Source organism: Barbus barbus (genome assembly GCF_936440315.1).
Source record: "Barbus barbus genome assembly, chromosome: 15".
Taxonomy (NCBI): Eukaryota; Metazoa; Chordata; class Actinopteri; order Cypriniformes; family Cyprinidae; genus Barbus; species Barbus barbus.
Window position 1 is genome coordinate 27,776,325 of NC_136743.1, and position 21,527 is coordinate 27,797,851.

The 21,527-nt window shown below is 38.7% G+C and overlaps 1 protein-coding gene across 1 annotated transcript in view; it reads left to right on the forward strand.

Moving 5' to 3' along the window:
• The first annotated feature begins 588 nt into the window (after positions 1-588).
• Positions 589-21,527, forward strand: part of LOC306881216 (structural maintenance of chromosomes protein 6-like) — a 30,424-nt gene continuing 9,485 nt past the window's right edge. Inside the window, exons 1-22 of the mRNA XM_079435197.1 lie at positions 589-628; positions 1,379-1,513; positions 1,655-1,772; positions 3,325-3,430; positions 7,001-7,137; positions 8,125-8,186; positions 8,285-8,365; positions 8,449-8,550; positions 8,731-8,850; positions 9,413-9,511; positions 11,605-11,751; positions 11,842-11,930; positions 12,028-12,192; positions 13,230-13,408; positions 13,673-13,874; positions 14,212-14,326; positions 14,422-14,582; positions 19,806-19,941; positions 20,035-20,115; positions 20,192-20,362; positions 20,564-20,701; positions 20,783-20,928. Of these exons, the coding sequence (XP_079291323.1) occupies positions 1,382-1,513; positions 1,655-1,772; positions 3,325-3,430; positions 7,001-7,137; positions 8,125-8,186; positions 8,285-8,365; positions 8,449-8,550; positions 8,731-8,850; positions 9,413-9,511; positions 11,605-11,751; positions 11,842-11,930; positions 12,028-12,192; positions 13,230-13,408; positions 13,673-13,874; positions 14,212-14,326; positions 14,422-14,582; positions 19,806-19,941; positions 20,035-20,115; positions 20,192-20,362; positions 20,564-20,701; positions 20,783-20,928 (2,687 nt within the window). The 5' untranslated portion in view covers positions 589-628; positions 1,379-1,381. The remainder of the gene's footprint in view (positions 629-1,378; positions 1,514-1,654; positions 1,773-3,324; positions 3,431-7,000; positions 7,138-8,124; positions 8,187-8,284; positions 8,366-8,448; positions 8,551-8,730; positions 8,851-9,412; positions 9,512-11,604; positions 11,752-11,841; positions 11,931-12,027; positions 12,193-13,229; positions 13,409-13,672; positions 13,875-14,211; positions 14,327-14,421; positions 14,583-19,805; positions 19,942-20,034; positions 20,116-20,191; positions 20,363-20,563; positions 20,702-20,782; positions 20,929-21,527) is intronic.

Here is a 21,527-nt window from a genome sequence, read left to right on the forward strand (position 1 = left end):
GAATTGAGCACTTTTGGTGGGTATTTTAGTATTTTAAGAACTCATTCAAAATCTTTCACAAAATTATTTAGATTGTGTTCAAACATTAACATAGGCTATATTAAAATCTTTATTGATAAAATTATATTATTGAGCACTTTTGATGGTTATTTTGAATATTCTATGTGTTTGGTGGATAATTTCAATGTGCAACTGAATAAATAAAAAAAAAGCCGAAATAAATCCCTATATCGTACACATGATGGTTAAACAAAGTTGCAAAAAGTAGACATATTTTTTTATTTTATTAAATACACTTTTTTTATTAGAAACACTGATACATAGTAGAGAATATTTATAGATATGTGATTAGAAAATATATTTGTATATTCTTCCTTTGCTGAATTGAAAAAAAAAAAGTTTATTCGCATGGTTCACACACTTTTTTAATTTCCATTACTTCTTTATGACACTCGTTTGTGATTTAATTACTGGATTAGGATGTTTTTGAAAATACATGAATTTTTCAACCACCCACCTCTTGGCTGCGAGTCATCTGATTGGTGGAGACAAGCCGGAAGTGTCCTGACGCCATCGCGCTCTGTGAGCGGTCGACTCAACGCGCGAGGAGCAAGAGGAGGGTTTACTGGTATGTTGCGTTTGTTTCACGCACTTGACTTTTGACATAAAAACACTATAATCACTGACATATAGCCTCCGCGTTTGTGTTTACATGTCCGCAGCGGTTGTTAGGAACTAGTGGTATCAGCTTTTAAAGTCTGTCGCCTGTCCGTCAACATTTTAGCAGAAAGCGAATATCTGATCTGGTTTCTGTGATCGTGATCAGTTTTGTCAGGTCTGTGTTTCATGGCCAGCTCAATGCCAAATCAAAACCAGAATAATACCAAAACATGCCAGTCTATGTTATGCATTTCCAGATTTATTTTTGTAGGCTTACTGTACAATGCTAGTAACTGCAATAAACATATAAGTTACCCCCGGTTTCACAGACAAGGCTTAAGCCTAGTCCTAGACTAAGATGTAAATCTTTTCTGAATTGTGAGGTAAGAAGTTACAATTAACTTTAGTTAAAACATGTTCTTGAAGTAAAAGGGGGTTGTTTATTTATTATACATCTTACTGTAAACCGTTTGTCTGTGTATCTGTTATTTTTTTTAATCAAAATTTAAGAGTTTACATTTATCTAATAAGATTTGGTGTTAATCGTTTTTAAGCTAAAACTACAGACTTTATTTGCAGCAAGACATGGAAAACATGCTGTGCAAATTCCCACTTGTGGTTTGACCTCTGATTAAGTGAAGTGGCAGTGTAATGATGACAATAAAGGATATGAATGGCTGTGTGTTTACTGTGAATAATACATATTTGATGTTTGTAGGAGATGTCGAAGAGGAAGAGCAGTAATTCAGGGCAGACGCCTGATAAGAGAAGCCGTTTGTCTGAACCCGAGTCCTCTGAAGAGGATGAAACGGGCTACTTCAGTCCAGGAGATGGCTTGAGCACATCACAGAGTGTAAGGCTTGTGCAGCACAGTACAACTGTCTCGACTGCTCATTTTTACTATAACATACCTTATGTATAATACCTTATACACATTCTGCATAGACTTTTGCTTGTGATGGCCCCATACACATCTATGTATGTGTTTTTTCAGGTCACAGGTGAAGTGGGCATCATAGAGAGTGTCTCTCTAAGGAACTTCATGTGTCACTCGATGCTTGGTCCCTTTGCGTTTGGTCCGAACGTCAACTTTGTCGTAGGAAACAATGGAAGTAAGTCCTCCTCCATATTTCATTTTTAGTTGCATGAAAATAGATTTTTCTGTGTCGTGTCAATTTTAAAATCCTGAATCATGGCAATGTTTTTAGTAACTATTTTAGATTCAAAATCCAGACTACTTGTTTGTCAGTCTGATTATTCCTCCATTGAATTAACTCATTGAACCCTTTTGATGTTGATAATAAAGTATCATGCATGGTATTCACTCTTTTTTTTTTGCCTTTCATTTAGCCTTGACATGTTCCTCACCAGTAGTTGTTTTTTGAGAGTGAGACATAATGTCACTTGGCTTGTCCAGTTGAACTTTAAAATATTCAGCCTTATTTGCAGTTCTTTTTTAAAGGACATTGTAATATGTTAAAATATAGTAATACATAGTGCTAACATAAATGTGTTCCATAATGTAATAATCAAGAATTAAAGCATTATACAAAGACTCAAGGGATAGTTCACCCAAAAATTAAAATTCTGTCATTAATTACTCACCCTCATGTCATTCCAAACCTGTAAGATCTTCAGTACACAAATTAAGATATTTTTGATGAAGTCCGAGAGATTTCTGACCCTGCATAGATAGCAATGCAACTGAAATGATCCCAGTCCCAAAAACGTATAATGACATCAGTAAAACAGTCCTTGTGACATCAGTGGTTCAACCGCAATTTTAGGAAGCTACGAGAATACTTTTTGTGTGCAAAGAAAACAAAAATAACAGAATTTACATTTTTGGGAAAGCTACCCCTTTAAGGGGTTGTTGCCGAAGGTTGTGGGTTCGAGTCTCAGGTCCGGCAGGAATTGTCGGTGAGGGGAGTGAATAACCAGCGCTCTCTCCACCCTCAATACCACAACTGAGGTGAGACCCTTGAGCAAGGCCCCGAACCCCCAACTGCTTCCCGGGTGCCACAGCATTGGCTGCCCACTGCTCCGGGTGTGTGTTCACTACTGCGTGTGTGCACTTGAATGGGTTAAATGCAGAGCACAAATTCCGAGTACGGGTCACCATACTTGGCCACACGTTCCTTCACATTCACTTCACTTTTCACTTTAAGCTGTAAAATAGGTATACCACATTCTGGACCACTAGGGGGCCACAGAACCCTGGTTAGGGAACATTGCAGCCATAAAAGTGTGCACTGTGCCTCACAGAAATATTTCTTGCATCAAATTATAAGAGGTCACTAAGTTTGAACCTTAATCAACTGACAGCTGTTTGACATAAACTAATTAAAGGAACAGTTCACCCAAAATTTTGTTTTGTAAGTACCCAATAAAATATTTTTTATCACAAGTACAAGATCTTTTGTATGTACAAAATATTGTCGTTTTTTTATTTTCAGCGGGATTTAATGAAGTACTGTAGTTATCTATAATTTGGATGATAGATTACATAATCATGTATTTTTAAATAGGCATATCATTAACTACAATAAGAAGAAAACATATCAAGGGACACAGTTTTGTGACGGTTGTTATTGCTTGTTTTCAACGCTGGTGAAGTTTTAATGGCTTTTATTTATAGTTGTTTCATGTGTATTTGTGTGTTAGGTGGAAAAAGTGCCGTGCTGACAGCTCTGATTGTAGCTCTGGGCGGTAAAGCACACACCACGAACAGAGGCTCCTCACTCAAAGGATTTGTGAAGGAAGGAGAGAGGTACGACACCCCTATCCAGATTTCTCTGGATTTCTTTTATTGGTGATTGCAGCTGGCAGGCAGCAGCATTTATTAGTGCAAACACAATGAAGGGCATTTTCCATCCTTTTCCAATGAGATACTGTCATTGATGACAGACTACCTAATTTGAAGTGTAAATCGATTGTCATAAGGTGGCAGAAGCAGCATTATAGTGTGATAGTAGTGACCAGTGCTGGGCAAGTTACTTTAAAAAAAAAAAAAAACTTAGTAACTGAGCTAGCCTACATCATTATAAAAGTAGCCAATTACCAGGGAAAGTAACTATTGTGTGACTTAAAAAAATATATATATTTATTCAAATATGTTGAATAACTTGGATGCCTCCAATATTAAGTGTTAAATGACTTAAATGGACACTACATGGAAAAAAATAATATTTTTAAACATTGTACACTAATACAAAACAACAATTTAACTTTGAACATTTTTTAACATTCTAGCAGATATTATACCAAAAAAGCACAATTTAACTTTAAAATTTACCATTTAAATTTAATAAGTTAGTGAAATTTATATTTTGTGCCCATTTTTGAGACCCCCTTCATGCAAATAAATGCAGCCTTGCTGAGCAGAAGGGAATTATTTTAAAACATTAGAAAATATTACAGATACCAATTTGAACACTATGTGTGAACGTTATAATTAATGTATTAATAGAGCTGTTATACAGTTGGGCAAAAAAAGTATTTAGTCAGCCACCAATTGTGCAAGTTCTCCCACTTAAAAAGATGAGAGAGGCCTGTAATTTTCATCATAGGTACACTTCAACTATGAGAGACAGTTGAAGTTTGCTAGAGAGCATTTGGATGATCCAGAAGAGGATTGGGAGAATGTCATATGGTCAGATGGAACCAAAATAGAACTTTTTGGTAAAAACTCAACTCATCGTGTTTGGAGGAGAAAGAATGCTGAAGAACACCATACCTACTGTGAAGCATGGGGGTGGAAACATCATGCTTTGGGGCTGTGTTTCTGCAAAGGGACCAGGACGACTGATCCGTGTGAAGGAAAGAATGAGTGGGGCCATATATCGTGAGATTTTGAGTGAAAACCTCCTTCCATCAGCAAGGGCATTGAAGATATTCTTCTTGGCTCTCAACGAAGGCGGACGCATTTTTTTCTCCCTCTCCTGCCCTTACTTTCCCTGCTTTGCTCTCTCGTCTCATCTATTGTCTAATACTTGAGAGACTTTCTCTGCACTGCTCTCCAAACTGGAAATCATGGATTTGATCAACTGGTCTCTCAACGCAATTGACACCATCTTCTCGACGAGAAGCTTGGGTTCGGGGGAACCTGACTGCCCTGCCGGAACGTTCGCAGCTGGCTACACGATGGACGCATGGGAAAGGTGGCGGGTCGTGTGTCTGGCGGCTCTTTCTGTGGAGGACATTGAAGATATCTACCTATTCGGAACCATGATAACAGGTCTTCTGCTGATTGGTTTAGGCTTTGCCCTGGGTTATCGAAGAATTAAGGAAATGGGAACAGCTGTCCAAAGCCTCACAAGGCTGCCTGTTATGATTGAAGCAGTGGGCAGAGCGGTCAGCATTGAGACTGAGACTATTAACCGCAATATGGATACTATCACTTAGAAGCTCACGGCTTTGAAAAGGAAAATTGATGGATTTGGAGACCAAAATGGACAAAGAGAGTAGCCGTGAAAATTGAAATGCGGCTACTCGCCCCAAGACCAAACAATCGCAATCTTATCTTCTTTCGGCTCCCCTCAACCAGCACTGGCCTCGGCCAAGGCCGTTGTTGGAAAAAACAACCCCGGGAAGAGCTCTGCAGTGAGACGCTCTCGCGTTCCTCCCCCCTTCCACACGTACTCTTACATACAGACACACACACACACACGAACATATACAGATATGCATTCATCTCCCCACCCCCGATCCCTCGCCGCTTTGTACCGCCAGTCTGACAAGCGGGTCTGTGACCAGAGAATGGCTGCAGGACCGGATGGCTGCTTGCCGGAGCTGGATTACCTCCCCTGTTGCAAAGTCGTGTGTCTATGATGTGCTTTTGTTGCTGGGGTGTTTTTCCTGCTCTCACACTGTACTCCCAAAGGAGCATAGTCTGGGGGTTATTTTTTTCATTCCCCACCTTCCTCATGTTATGCTGTATTTCTTCCTCAATTCCCTGTCTTCCTGTCCTGAAATGGACAGGTTAATGGCTAATTTTGCTGGTACTTGTGACTAGTGACAATAAAGGGCTACTACTACTACTATGAAACGTGGCTGGGTCTTTCAGCATGACAATGATCCCAAACACACCGCCCGGGCAACGAAGGAGTGGCTTCGTAAGAAGCATTTCAAGGTCCTGGAGTGGCCTAGCCAGTCTCCAGATCTCAACCCCATAGAACATCTTTGGAGGGAGTTGTAAGTCCGTGTTGCCCAGCGACAGCCCCAAAATATCACTGCTCTAGAGGAGATGTGCATGGAGGAATGGGCCAAAATACCAGCAACAGTGTGTGAAAACCTTGTGAAGACTTACAGAAAACGTTTGACCTCTGTCATTGCCAACAAAGGGTATATAACAAAGTATTGAGATTAACCTTTGTTATTGACCAAATACTTATTTTCCACCATAATTTGCAAATAAATTCTTTAAAAATCAGACAATGTGATTTCCTTAATTCTTTCCCCCCATTCTGTCTCTCATAGTTGAAGTGTACCTATGATGAAAATTACAGGCCTCTCTCATATTTTTAAGTGGGAGAACTTGCACAATTGGTGGCTGACTAAATACTTTTTTGCCCAACTGTAATTATTATCATTATTATTGTCTTTTTTATTTTATTTAACAGAACAACAGTAAAATTACAATGCTAACATTTAAGAATGTTGATGGAGCTTTTATTTTGACAGAAACCCGCAAGAAGTCCTTTTTGTTGGCTGACAGCAGCAGATTTATCATTTATTCTCATTACTAATTTGGGAAGATGCACGTATCACATTGTCACATGCCTTGTAAAAATTCATAAAAGTGTTACTGAGCAACTGACGAGTAACACTGTTTCAGCGAAGATGATCCCTCGCGGTTTTTAACTTTGAACCCTTGCTAACGAGACGGCCTCGCGAGCTCCTGCAGCGCTGTTTGAACACATGCAATTTATGCGTGTATTAGAAAACATAACGTTCTGCAGTGTATTTAATTGTTTAAGGCCATTTCGCGATTTTAATCATCATACAGTAAGGCAAGGCAAGGCAAGGCAAGGCAACTATCATTCTCTGACAGTTTTAAATGCTTCCACACTGCCGTCATATTTGCTGCATTTGCTGCTCTATTTGATCGCGTAACGTCATTGTTCGGTACAATTTATTAGGTCTTTTTGCTTATTTTCGACCCAATAATTTTGGCTGCCAAACAATCAGTGCATCCCTAGGAAATACGTCATCGCGTCGCTATATCATTGATATCGCGATATGACACTTTTTTTATCATGTAAAAAATTATACCGGTATTATCGTGGATCGTATGATATGGCACACCCCTATCTCATGTTTTTGTTTCTGGAATGTTTAGTTCTGCAGATGTGTCCATCACTCTGAGGAACAGGGGTCGTGATGCATATAAGCCAGAAGTGTTTGGCCAGTCTATCTTCGTTGATCTTCGTATCTCCAGCGAGGGAACGCGGACATATAAACTAAGAAGTAAAACAGGTATACTTACAAATACAGAACCATTTCACCTTTGGGTACTCACTTACTTTGGGAAGTTTAAATTAAGACTGTGAGTTAAAGTGAGTTAAAAATTGTCATGATTTACTTACCCTCATGATGCTCCAAACCCATAAGATCCATGTTCATGTGCAAGACATAAATAAGGATATTTTAAATGAAACCTGAGAGATTTCTTTCCTACTTTTGAAAGTGCATTCAACCAAAACTTTTACACTTTAAAGAGTTCATAAAGGCATTATAAAAATAATCCATATGAATTGACCTGTTTAAAGGCATAGTTCACCCAAAAATGAAAATTCTCATGATTTACTTACCCTCAAGTCATCCTAGATGTATATGACTTTCTTTTTTCAGACAAATACAGTCAGAGTTATATAAAAAATGTCAAGACAATTTATACATTTAATAGTGATTCATACAGTTTCAGTTGAAATTGTTAATCTTTCGTTTGAACTTTTCAACTCCATACTTATTGCTCCTAAAAATGTTACTTTGACACGGTCTGTGTCTGTGCTCTCGTGACAGAAGGCAAGTGAAGATTTGCTGAAGCACTTGTAATTAAAGCCAGCATCTAATTCTTTCCTGATGTGTAATCGACAGACAGTCGAGTCAGATGTGCACATTTGCACAACATATGTGGCATCTGTGGTGCTCCGCCGCTTTTGCTTTAGATTGGATATCAAGTACCAAAGTTGTCAGTCATACCAAATTCGATGGATTCATGCCCAGTATTTCACAGCAGAAAACACACTTGGTTGGTACGAACCATGTTTATACTCTTTAGTGAACCTGTATTTGTTGTAGTCTGGGTTATATTTATTTAACCTTGCATAGTTTTGTTCGTGGTGTTTGAGGATGAGGGAAAGTCACGCAACCTGTCCATGGTGACATCTGCCTAATTTGGTTGGCTTCTACCACATGACAGTTAGCACAAAAATCTGACAATTTGATTTGCCTGTCTCCCAGGTCACTTAGTGTCATCAAAAAAGGAGGAGCTGATCTCCATTTTGGATCACTTTAACATCCAGGTATGGCTAAAGATCCTCTCAATTCTCTAAATGTTTGCTAACAAAACTATTTAAATGATCTGTTTTGATATACATGATTGTTTTTTTTTCTTGCTCAGGTGGACAATCCAGTCTCTATCCTAACTCAGGAAATGAGTAAACACTTTCTCCACTCCAAAGGAGAAGGCGACAAATATAAAGTGAGACTTTGTGTGTGTGTTTGTGCATTTGTTCCTCTTATAACAAATACAAACTTGACATTTGCTTTGCTCTTTTTCTTTAGTTTTTCATGAAGGCCACTCAGCTTGATCAGATGAAAGAAGATTACAGCTATATCATGAAGACAAAGACCATGACCCAGAATGCAGTGGAGAAGCACAGGGAGGTGAATGCTGAAATGATCACATTTACATAGTGGTTTATGTAACTGAACTGAAGTTATGTATTGGATGGTGCAGCTTTGGAAACAGTATCTGATTGGATTGCTAGACTAGATGCTCTTTAAGATGGCAGTAGAGTTCTCTTTCACTCTCTGAATTCTGGCACACCATTTCTTCTCACACAGACTCTACAAGAGCTGAAGAGAAAGTACCATGAGAAAGAAGAGCTCTATAAAAGTCTGGCTTCACTCGATGAAATGCAGCAGAAGTTGGATGAGCTGAAGAATCAGATGGCCTGGGCTCTGGTAAGGAATCACTGCCAGCGTGTCGTGTCTGTTGTAGACATTAATATCCATCACAGTGTTGCCAAATCCTCAGGTTTCCAGCGGAATTGGGCTACTTCATCACTTGCCGCGGGTTGTTTTTCATGTCCGCGGGTTAAATCGTCCCCAATAACGTGTATTTTAGCCCCTGGAACACGATTTTTACTGGGGGACCCCTTGAAATGCAGTTAGTTTGGGCTAGTTTTGAGTAGTAATTGGGTGGGTTTTGTTGTGAAAACCTGGCAACCTTTTCCGTCAAGCAGGTAACGTTATTATTGTTAACATAGCGACTCATCAAAAAATAGATTTTTTACCCCCCCCCCAACATACGGCCTGACCAGTTTGATTGACAAAGGATTTTTTTTTATGATTTAGTCAGAATGACTAAGAATTCATCTGTTTTAATCAGTGTAATAACTCATTCGCTGATTGAACCTGAATCATGAATTATTTATGGTTCCCACCTCTAGAAGATCACATGCTTTAAATATCTCATAACCGAAGATCGTGACCTAATACTGAAATGTATGTCCATGTTCATCAGGTGGCAGAGGTGGAGCAGGACATGAAGCCAATGAGAGAACGAATCACAGTTGAAGAAAAGGCCACTGTCAAATATGACCAGAAGATGGAAGAGTGGGAGGTGACTGAATATTATCTGGAGTTTCTGTGGTCCAGTTTCCTCTAGTGTTCACAAAGCCGCACATTTGACTACAGGGTAGTTTGGGCCAGATTTCAGCTTTTCCTTCCGAAGTTGGAATTTTTGGCCAGAATGAGACTGATGTTTAAATCAGTCAAAATGTTTGTTTGTTTTCCAGTTTTCACAGTTTAGGGCCAGGTTTAGCAGAAATACATTATTCGACAGTATAGATTCAGATTCAAATAGCTTCATTGGCATGGAAAAAACAAAATGCTTTACATTTCCAAAGCAATGGTAACATAAAATTATAGACACTTACACACTAAAAGTTATATGAAAGGAGAAAGGACAGGCAAAAAAAGTATGCAGTGATTATTGATGTTATTGTGCAGTTGGTGGTCCTGTCGCACAACACCTGGCAGCCATATTTGCGCATGCTGAGGTTTCTCCTCCTAGCAGATGTGGGAGTTTATTCTAGATATAGACTGACATGAAAGAAATTCAAGTAATGGCACAACAGTCAAATTCTTGTATTGAAAACACCTAAAACATTTGTAAAAATTATTTTCAAGAAACCTACCACAAAGTATTTAAAACAAAAGTTTAATAACTTTCAAAGATTTGTTGCTGCTAACCAATCAATTTCTTTATCAGACACGCTCAAGAGTGTTGCCTTGTTTTCATCTCATTTTTACAATAAGATTATTTGTCAACATATGACCAATTTATTATTGCAATGACATGATTTTGGGTTTTCGGCTTTATTAACGCTAGATGCACAATCAGGTTTGGCACACCAGGATTTACTGTAAGTCTTACTGTGTTTTGATACCAATGAGAAATACTCAGAAAAACAGTTACAGTTATGCAGTTTATGGACATTAATAGGCTCACGGAAAGTGTGAAGATTATTAGGATTTATGTATTTTTCTTCCATAATGGCATAGATTAGACCATTTGCAACAGTAGGCCATTTGCTAGGATATTGCGAGCAAAAATTCACTCTTGGCCACAGTAGATCACAACTTTAACGGCATTGATATTCTAACTTTCATACTGCCATCTTTCAGCAACCCTCAAAGCTTTTTGCTGTTATTACAGAGCTCTGTTGAGTTGTGCACAGCCAGCAGCTCTGGTTATTTTATTGAAGAAAATACTTAAAAGGGTCATATGACGTATGAGCGAGGTGTGCTCTGATTGGCCAACTATCCAGTGCATTGTGATTGGTCAAATACCTCAAGCATGTGATGGAAATGTTACGCCCCTTACCGTATTGTGATGGCGTTTCCCGGCGTGATGAAACAAAAACAATAAAACCCATCGCATTGTATTGTAAAAATTGTAAACATTACCATGTCTGCATTTGTGATTGGAGAAACAACAAACACTATTCTAAACTGCTCAAAACTCACGTTTGAATCGTCAGTGGCAAATTCTTTAAATTTGAAAACATACTTACAGGCTGTGAGTCAGAAGCGCCAGACTGTCCTTGCAAAGTTTGGAATTGCCCCACTTTATAGAAACAGCCTTTGTGCAAGCCAGCATTGTAGGCTACTCTTCCAGGTTCAGGAAAGAGTCCTCCGTAAAATGCGCTGCACACACTCTAATATTTGGGTTGAACTATTCTGGAACAGTTTTGTAAATACAACTTAACCACTGATTTCTAGTTGTGTCCTCTTTTGGAAGCCCAAGCAAAGTAGTTTGCTTTCACGTTGAAACACAGCTTCTCCACGACATGGCGCTGGTGGCAGCAACAATACTACAGCGAGAATAAAAATCACGCCCCCTTTCTTTGCGTATACATTTGCGTGGTGTTATGCAAATCTTCCCACACCGTGACGTAGACATGCGGGGCGTGATTAAATGAGCCGTTTTAGGGGGGCGTGGACAAGTCTTAACTTTTATAAAGAATATCTCTTTAGGTTTGAGACTTTAGTCTTTGCAACTTTAGGGATCTTATGCACGAACAGCTTGTAACACTCCAAAGTGAAAGGAAAACTAGAAATGGCATCATATGACCCCTTTAATGAAAATCTAATTATGTTTGATTCACAGTAATGTGCAGTGTGTCTATTTTGGGTTTTGTTTGTTTGTAGGGGAAAGTTCAGGAGGCCAACAGGATATTTGGACAGTTGCAGGATCAGCTGGAGGGTGTGACACAGCGGATGCAGCAGCTGCAGCCACAGTGTGCTGAGCTGAAGAGCCGAGCCCAGGCGCGCAACAGAGATCTCAAAGCCGCTGAGGTGCACAATCACAACACCATAAGAAAGGAAATAGGACATTTTATGTGCTCAATTCTCAGTACTTTTAGTTTTTCATTTTTCTTGGTTTAGGCTGGCCTTCATCGTAAAAAAACTAACTTGAGAGACCTTGAAAAGGATAAAGATCAGCTTAACAAGCGGATCCGAGAACTCAAACACAGGTACTTCAAAAGTGTACCGAAAGGAAACAACGTTACATAACATTATCCTTTTGCCATTTCTAGCTGTTTCATTATGACCCAACTCCTCTCTGTCCAGCATAAGTCAGACAAACTCGGCTGACACTCATGCTCGTGTGGAGAAGATGAGTCACATTGAGGCTGAGCTGGAAGAACTACGTTTCCAGGACTCCACTCTGGCTCAGCAGATCGATCAGTTTCAACAGGCCTGCGCTGCAGCTAAAGACAGACTGGGTAGAATGAGGTTAGTGCAGTTGTTGTCTTTTCTGAGATTCCACTGTGATGTTTAAAAAGTCGCACCATTCATTGATATTAGTCATGGATGTAAATCAAGAAATAAAAAAAAAACGCTATATCGTTTTTGTTTTTTTTTAGTTAGTTACATCTGCTAGAAAAAAGCGCTATATTAAAAAGTTTTAAGCCTTGAACCAAACTAGCTATGAGGATAAAATTACAACATTACAAACTTCAAATTAAAGCAAAATTCTGTTTAAAATTGGACAAAAAGTCAAGGTACGAGACTGTGTACATAATGGCTTTAATGAGAGCAAAAACTACAATCCTCTGAAGCATTGTGAATGCCGTAATTGAATAAAAAATGGTGGAGAAATATGAAACTATTGATTTAAAGATGCTGATTATACATATAGAAACAATCTATTTTACATTTATTGCAAAATATGAATGTTAGGCTTATAAATATTAAAGTAGTTTGAGAGCCCAGGGATGCTGACTCTACATCATTCATAGTGCTTCGTGGGAGTTGGCGGCATTAAAGCGTTCTTTTGCCGTGATTTACAGTTCTCTGATAGGTGGAGATTTTTCTTCAGAATCATAGGTAATGTAGTTTTTCACTAGGAATTCTGCTTTTGAAAAAATGCTGCTTCAACAGATGCGTATACCATCGATAAACCACCTCTGAGCTCACAGTAGGTCTTAGACAGTCTTAAAGTTATCATTCAAATCATTTTTTCTACTGAGAAAATGAATATGATTTTTTTTTTAGTTCTGAAACCCGACTGTTCCACTCTATTACTGACAGTGATAATGGGAAGTCTCAGCAGATTTTCTTGCTTTCATTGAAAATCCAATCACATAATTCTTAATAAAAAATGTTATCTAATTAAAATAATTAAAATAGGGAAAAATATGTATTTCACTAGTGGTCCCAAACTTTTGGGTTCACTGGATCTTAAATGTACAACAAAAATGTCCTTGTTTCTAATTCTTATTTTATCTGTCTCACTTTGTCTATAATGTACTCTTCCTTTTCTTTTGTAGCCATGAAAAGCAGGACCTGCAGCGAGCGATGGAATCTAAGCGACGTGACCTGGCTGCAATGGAAAGCAGTCGAGATGACCGACTTTGTCGTTTTGGTGAGCATATGCCAGCGCTGCTAAGGGCTATAGATGAGGCTGACCGGCGGGGTCAGTTCAGGAAGAAACCTGTTGGACCGCTCGGTAAGTATCTTGAACCTCAGAATTCAGATTCAGGGGGTTAAAAGTTACTTTTAAAATAAATTTGATTTCATCACTTCTGGAGAAAAATAGGGCAATCACTGGGCAGGGATGAAACATTCTGGTGCCCATGTGTTCGTGTACACAATTAAAAAACCAATACTTTGAAAGGCTATGTGTTTCATCACAATTGAAGTAAACTTTGGGCTTTAGGAGAAACAGTGTCATATGTCGTATTTTGTTGTTTACTGGTTGTTTTGTTTCTAGGATTCTGTATCCGACTGCGGGATCCGGAGCTAGGTCTTGCAGTTGAGTGTTGTCTGAAGGCTCTGATGTTAGCTTTCTGTTGCGATAACCACGCTGACGAGAGAGAGTTACAGAGAATCATGAGTCGCCACTTCCAGCAGGGCAGAAGACCTCAGATCATCGTCAGCTCATTTACCAACACGGTCTATGATGTCAGGGGCAGGTAGCTAGAGATCTCTGATCTGTTATCTCATTTAGGTATGATTACCACTGTTTGCGTTATTCAAATTTTCTGCCAATTTGGTGTCATTGTATTAAAAGCTATTAATAAAATGGTAAATCCACATGTACCAGTTGATCTAAAGTTGTGTAAAAAGTCAGTGCTGATGACCCACTTGACTCTTTTTCCTTACTAATGTTATTTAGAAAGTTTCAGCTTGTTGGTTTTGAACCAGAACTTCACATCTTTGGTTTGTAGCCAATATAAGTTTAGTGTCACAAAAGAAAAGAAAATGTGTATGATTGAAAAGATTAATTAAATATTTTTGGGGGGTATTCAGGGCTATCAATCACCGTGAATATCCAACTGTGCTCCAGGCACTTGACATTGAGAATCCAGTTGTGGCCAACTGCTTGATCGACATGAGGGGAATTGAAACCATTCTGCTCATCAAGGTAAGACCATGAGGAGGCCGACAAGCATGTCCCTTTTTGATCATAGTGTGTTTCCACATCCTGTGAAGTGAAGAGCTCTCTTGATTTTCCCACAGAACGCTAAAGATGCGAGAAGGGTCATGCAGAGTGTAGAACGACCATATAACTGCAGGGAGGCCTTCACGCGTGAGGGGGACCAGGTCTTCTCTAACCGTTACTACTCCTCTGAACAGAACAGAGCACAATACCTCAGCAGAGATGTCGAAGAGGAAATCAGGTTTGAAAATATGAAATATGCACTTTTCAGTGCATGGCAAAAAGAAATTCAATTAGTTACCACAATTTAGGTCTTTAGTTTTTTTTCTAAATCCTTAACTTGACCGAGCTGAAATTCGTACATGCAATGTATTTTAACCTAAAGCATGGGGCCTAATGGCAACACTGCCTTGTTTTACAGTCATTAATAAATGGATGAGATGGAAAAACAACAAACCACTTGAGATGACAGAAGAATTCTATAATTGGAATCACTTTCATAATCATTATTTCCAGCTGATGAATGATGAAAACATTGACAGCTAATCAAAATCCAGCTGACTTTAAAAAAGGCATTTAAAGCAGCATACAACAGAACTGAAACGGTGCACGATTATAAACTGATGGTATGTCTGGGTGTGATGCATCTTACCAGTAACATTAGTATCTGTTCAACTAGTTAACTTGTATCAACCACCCAGATCAACCTAGCAGCCATCTAGCAACAATTTAGAACACCTTAGCAGCACATATAAAGTCATTTATAATGTTATAACATTGCAATTTCAAATACATTTTGTTCTTTCGTACTTTGTGTTCATCAAAGAATTCGGGGGGGATCTTTACAATATGAAGCATTACAACTGTTTTCAATTTTGATAATAAAAATTAATGTTTCTTGTACATCGGTATATTAGAATGATTTCTGAAAGATCATGTGGCACTGAAGACTGTATTAATGATTCTGAAAATTCAGTTTTACCGTCACAGGAATAAATTCCATTTTAAAATGTATTTAAAGAGAAAACATTTATTTTAAATGCTTTTAATCAAATAAATGCAGTCTTGGTAAACATAAGCAGCGCTCGCAAAATCGCTAGCCCGACGTCCCGGGGCTATTGTGTTTTCCAGTCGGGCTACCAAAATGTATCACTGCCCTGCCCGACGGGCTACCTTAAATACAGGGCTCCCACGCAGTGTTCCCTCTACCACGCTCTTCTTCCACCGCAGATGCGCAGAAGAAATAATGTGCCTCGTGCACACAAAAATTAGTTGGGAAGCCATTTAATTGAATGCTCCAGTAAAAGGGAAAGAATAGCAATGCTCAGGCAAACCGCTATAGAGCTGATGTCACGACAGAGTTAGAACCGCTGCACGATTAATCGAAAAAAAATCACGATCTCGATTCATACATAAATGCGATCTCATATCTAAATGACGGCGATTCACTTCGGTGTATTTCCCTGCATTCAGATCATGCTGCATTCACGCGTTATTGGTCACACTCACACAGTAACAAAACACTATTAATTCACCAATCAATCATAAATCTCTATCACTTTTCTCCTCTCCCTCATTGGCCACGTTCCGCTGTCACTCACGTGACGTGCAACAAGGCGGCAGACCTAAACGGAGTCAATAGGCGCCGCGTTCGCAGAATGATCACCGTATGACATCAAAGTACCACGAGAGCGATAAGAAAGCAGTCGGATCCTATGCATTCAAATCGCTCTTGCGGTACTTTGATGTCATACGGTGATCATTCTGCGCAGCGCTGCTTCAACGGGGCGTCAGCATCAACGCTTGACGGAGGGCGTGTCTGAAGCTTGGTGCTGACCAGAGCCGCTGAGAAACAGAGTTGCGACACGCTTTGATCTCGCCGCCGCGCGGTCACGTGGTTCATGGAGTTCTCAGTAGTTCCAAACAACTCCGCGCTGTCCATAGGGTCAGACAACAACAGCGGGTATACCTGCATAATTTTCCGGCAAATATTAACACAAAACGTCCATTGATTAATTAGTTTAATACACTGATAGTAGCATTTTGTCTGTGGAGTTTAATGGAAATAATATTAATGGGTTTTTCTTGTTTAACTATGGAGTAAAAACATAGTACAATGCAACACACAGGATAAGGCGGTTACATTTCTTTGTATGCAAAGTATAATGTAAACTGCTTAAAGATTGGAGACTTGAGGCATGACTTTGTGTGTTTTTGTGTTACGCTTATTCATGTGGATGTGCAGACCAATGATGAAATAAATTATGCTTATTTAAAGAGTATAGGAAATCTAATTGGTATGTAAAATGTTATTGTATTAATATATATTTCTTCATCTATGGTCATCTATTATTCACATTTTAATACAATATTATGTTAAAATATAAGATACAATATGCATATACAAGTGAATATCAATGAATGCAAGAAAAATGCTAGAAATGGTTTTAGCCATTTAAAAAAAAAAAAAAAACATCTAAAGACATCTTTTTCGCCACCATCTGACCAATTAATACTAGCTCTAAAAAAAATTAGAGGGAACATTGCTCCCATGGGTCCTTAAATTTGATACACCTAAATTTAAGAGTTTTTAAGGCCTAAAGCCCGATTCGGACGGTAATTGTTTCTCATATGGACGTTTGTAAAAATGTATTTACGTATCACCTCACAGATTTATTCACAGTGGAGGAGTGAGTGTTGTGATCCTGCGAACCAGAGAACACGCTGCTCACGTGGCCAGTCACATGATTGTGTGCTGTAAATAAAATGAATTTTATTTACAAATTTATTCTTATTGTGTAAAATGTATTTTAAAATACTTATGTAAAATATATTTTTATTATTCCAAGCATATTTTATAATGTGTGTTTTTGTTTGTTTTATTTGACAATTTAAAACATTATACAAAAAGTCCAAAAAAGACTAATTCAGATAGCTAAAAAATTATTTTAGTAAACACCAATACAGTTAGTTTAGAGCAGCAGTGGCACAGACCTTATATAAACCTTGCATAAATTTGTTTTAATATATTTAAGCACTGTATATAGGCCTATAGTTTAAATCTCTTCATCAAAAATTAAGATAATAATAACAATAGAATAAAAACACAAACTAACCAACAGTGTTAACCAATAGGTAAAATTATTGTTCTGCAGGAACACGTGTTCACTTTTTGATCAGTCATCGAATAGTTTTCGATGATTTTCATTATCGATAATCGGTTTTATCGATTAGTTGTTGCAGCCCTAGAAAATACAAAATATATTATTTCTTCGGGGTCACCCCTACTGGAAGCCAATGTTGATATTTGAAATCACCAAAACACATGCCCCTACCCCAAAAGGGTCTCTCCCCTATTTTGATAGCTCCGCCCCACACATACGTAACCTACGCAACCCAGGCAATTAGTTCTGTAAAACAAAGCAAAACCAATGTTATACCGTGTCTACACCAGACGTGAGCGGTGCGAGAAAATACTATAGAAGTCATTATAATCAGGGATGCTGTCTACACTGGATGCTGTGCGGTTCGACGCGAGAAATCCCCGACAGAAAACTACTGCTGCGTTCTATTTATGACGTGCTGACACAAATTTCAAATGATTTTCAACGATCGCTTTATCGCATCCAGTGTAGGCACACTTTAGCTGTTGCGACGCGCCGCATCCGGTGTAGACACGGTGTTACTATCGAGAAGAAACAAAGCAGCGCTGGAAAGCTGATCCGATATTTACACGGGTCCTACTTAGGGATGGCTCGATACCATAATTTTGGCTTCGGTACGATACCAGAATGTAGTACCTCGGTATCGATACTAAATCGATACCATAGGTGACAAATAACCAGCCTCAAAAGATAAGTGAATTAAAAAATATATATTATTAATAATAATAATAAAAACAGATTCATATGTTAATACCTTTGTATCAAACTGTAGCAAAAAACCTAAAGGGAACATAGGTTACATTTTGATGTTGGAGAAAAAAAAAATAGGCTAACTGCATTATAAATATATTCAAATCTTATCTTTTCAGTGCAAACACAGTGCAAACTAAATGTCTCCTAAAAAAAAAACCTACCGGAAACAGGTTTCATTTTGAAGAAAAAAAATAGCACTGAAATTGCGCAATTGATGCAACAAATGTTGCTTTATTGTAAAGTGTTATTCTAACACTCAAAGTAATGTTCAAAATCATGTTATTATTTCTCTCTCTCAGACTGTTTTCAGATTTCAGACTCAACCAAAGAAAAAGCATTAAATATACATCTCACTCTCTCACTTGCTTCATATTAGCGGTCGGCAGCGCGTCAGAAACATTCCCTAAATATCATTGATACTAAAATTAATATAGCAAAACTCTTGCTCAATTCATATCCAATTAAAATTTGATTGAAATGCAAGTGCATGTATTACATGACCAAAACTTCATTGATTCTAGCGTGTCTCACATGCACATTTGCGCTTACTGTATTACATCTGAATGTGCGTTGATCAGATGTAAATAAAAGGTAAAATCAAATCTGAATTTATGAATGATGCACTCACCTGTCGATCTCTTAATTCTTTGAAAAGATCTGGATGAGCAAGCGACAAATGCTTAAAAAGATTTGATGTGTTCCTGTGGCAACATGATTTAGGCCTATAGCAACGCTTGCATACAGGTGCAGTAAGGCTAGTTCCTTCACCTTTGTCATCTGTTTTTTATCCAAAGTAATTCCATATTTCACTTCTGTTCTCTTTATTTATTAATTTTGGGTGCGCTGAGTTTCATCTGTTTGATCCATCGCGTTGTTCTGTTGTCACATTTACCGGTTGCGCAGCAATTTGGGAAGCACTGCCACCTACAGGTGCATTTTGCAACAGCAGCGTATGAAATACCGAATTGAGCAAAATTATGATATCGTACCGTTTGAAATATAATATATACCGGTATTTTTCCAGTATCGGTATACCGCGCATCCCTAGTCCTACTTCTTGCCTTATCATTCCGCAGCTGTTTTCCTCTTGTTTTTTATCCGCCATCTCTATCTTTCTGTCGCTTGGCTCGGCTGTTCACTGAACGTTTTCTCCTCCACATCATGAGTAGACACACCCCTTACTGCTGATTGGCTACAAGTTTGTTTTGGTATTCGGCCCTGACTCCGTTTTCTAAAGCGTTTTTGAAAAATCTCATACCCCACCTTTAACTCATGTTAGACTGCACCCCATAAACAATCAAGATTAGAAAAAAAAAGCAGTCAACCACCCCTTTAACTTTTGAATGGGAACAGTTTAAAAATGTATCTTCTTTGTCAAGCCTCCTGTCTGCACTGAGACCTTGTCATTACCTTTTTTTTGTACCCCCATATTTTTATTTTATTTGGATGTTTTTCATTAATTTTGATGACTATTCATGTGGACAGTTTTCAATCTGATCAACAACCAAGAAAAGATCAAAACCTTTTTTTTTGTATTTGTTCTGCAGACATTTGCAATCTGCTTTACAAGTTCAGAGTACACATTTGGATCGCTTTCAGCAGGAAATGCAGCAGGTCACTGAGGACGAGAGGCAGAACCGAACTCTTCTTCGCAGAGCCTATGAAGACCGCAAGAAAGCCCAGGTCATTAAATAACTGCCATGCACAGACCACATCATAGCATTTGAACCAAATATGTTCTAATATGTATTTGTTTTTGTTTATTTTGACTAACAGGAACGTTGTCGGAGGCTTCAAGCAGAGCTGACAGAATTGCAAAATGTTGAGGAACCTCAGTCGGAAGACTTGAAACCTTTGGTAACAAACAGATTCACTCATTATAAAGGAAAATGTTTCGGTGGGTTTCTGTGTCTAATTATGGCTCTGTGTTCAGGAAGAGGAACTGGAGGAGCTCAGCAGCCGAATAAGTGTGTGTCGAGAGGAATTTGAAGCTGCACAGAACCAGGTGCTGACACACAAGAAGGAATATGAGGAGGCTGAGCAGCTCTCACGGCAGCAGAGGGAAGCTTTTAACAGCATCGCAGAGGAAGCTGAGCCCATTAAGGTTAGAGAAGAAGGCAAGAGTGTGTGTAACATCATCAGTGGACAGCTTTTAGCTAATGTTTAAAAATGGCAGGCTGTCAAGCTTTAAAATAAGGATCATGAGCTTCAGGTTCACTAATGAACAATCCACTACAGCACACATTCTTAATTATCAATGTGTCCAATCTGGTTAACAGTTTTGTTTTTACGTGATCGCTTGTAGGAGCAATTGAGCAACAGTGATCAGGAGTTGGCGAGGAGTAAACATCACAAAAGACACTATGAAGAGAAGCGGAAAGCCCATGTGGACATGATTGAGACACTAAAGAAGAACTTGAATGAGAAGGACCAGGTGTTACAGGTGACCAAACCCTGACATCTAACACTGATCCATTCGATGTGAAGAGATTTCCGTTTGTTTGACTTAATCTATTTTTGACAGGCTTCCATTGCAAAAGCCTCAGAAATTTGCCCCGAGCGCTTGGATGTGAGGAGAACAGCGAAGAGTTTGGACAGCGAGATCAGCCGCCTCAGACACAAGATCAACACACAGCAGGACCAGCAAGGACACAGAGACACTATCGTCAGGTACATAGACACAGTCTCCAGCTGTCAAACAAATATGACCGGGTGGTATTTTTGACAATCGGGCTCAAATTGATAAGCAATATAGACAACGCCATTGTTTACAATACAACCGGAGCACATGCCGCTGAGGTAAGGGGCGGGATGTTTAGATGCGCACTAGAGCCAATTACAACACACTGGACCAGCTAACCAATCAGAGCCCATTTCGTATGTCTCTATAGGAGAAGGGACAGAGTGGTGTTTAAATCATGTGAAAAATGTATTTTTTATTTTATTTTTTTTAAACGAAGCATTAACAAATGTTAGACTGCACCCCATAAAGACAATCAAGCCTAGGAAAAAAAAAACGTCAACCACCCCTTTAAAGGAATAAAATCCCAAAATTTATATTTGCTGAAATTTACTCAGCAAATATTAATTACCTCAGGACATCTAAGATGTAGACGAGATTGTTCATCGGAAAATATTTGTAGAAATTTAGCATTACATCACTTGTTCACCAATGGATCCTCTGCAGTGAATGGGTGCCGTCAGTAAGAGAGTCCAAACAAATAAAAACATCACCATAATCCACAAGTAATCCACTCCAGTCCATCAAT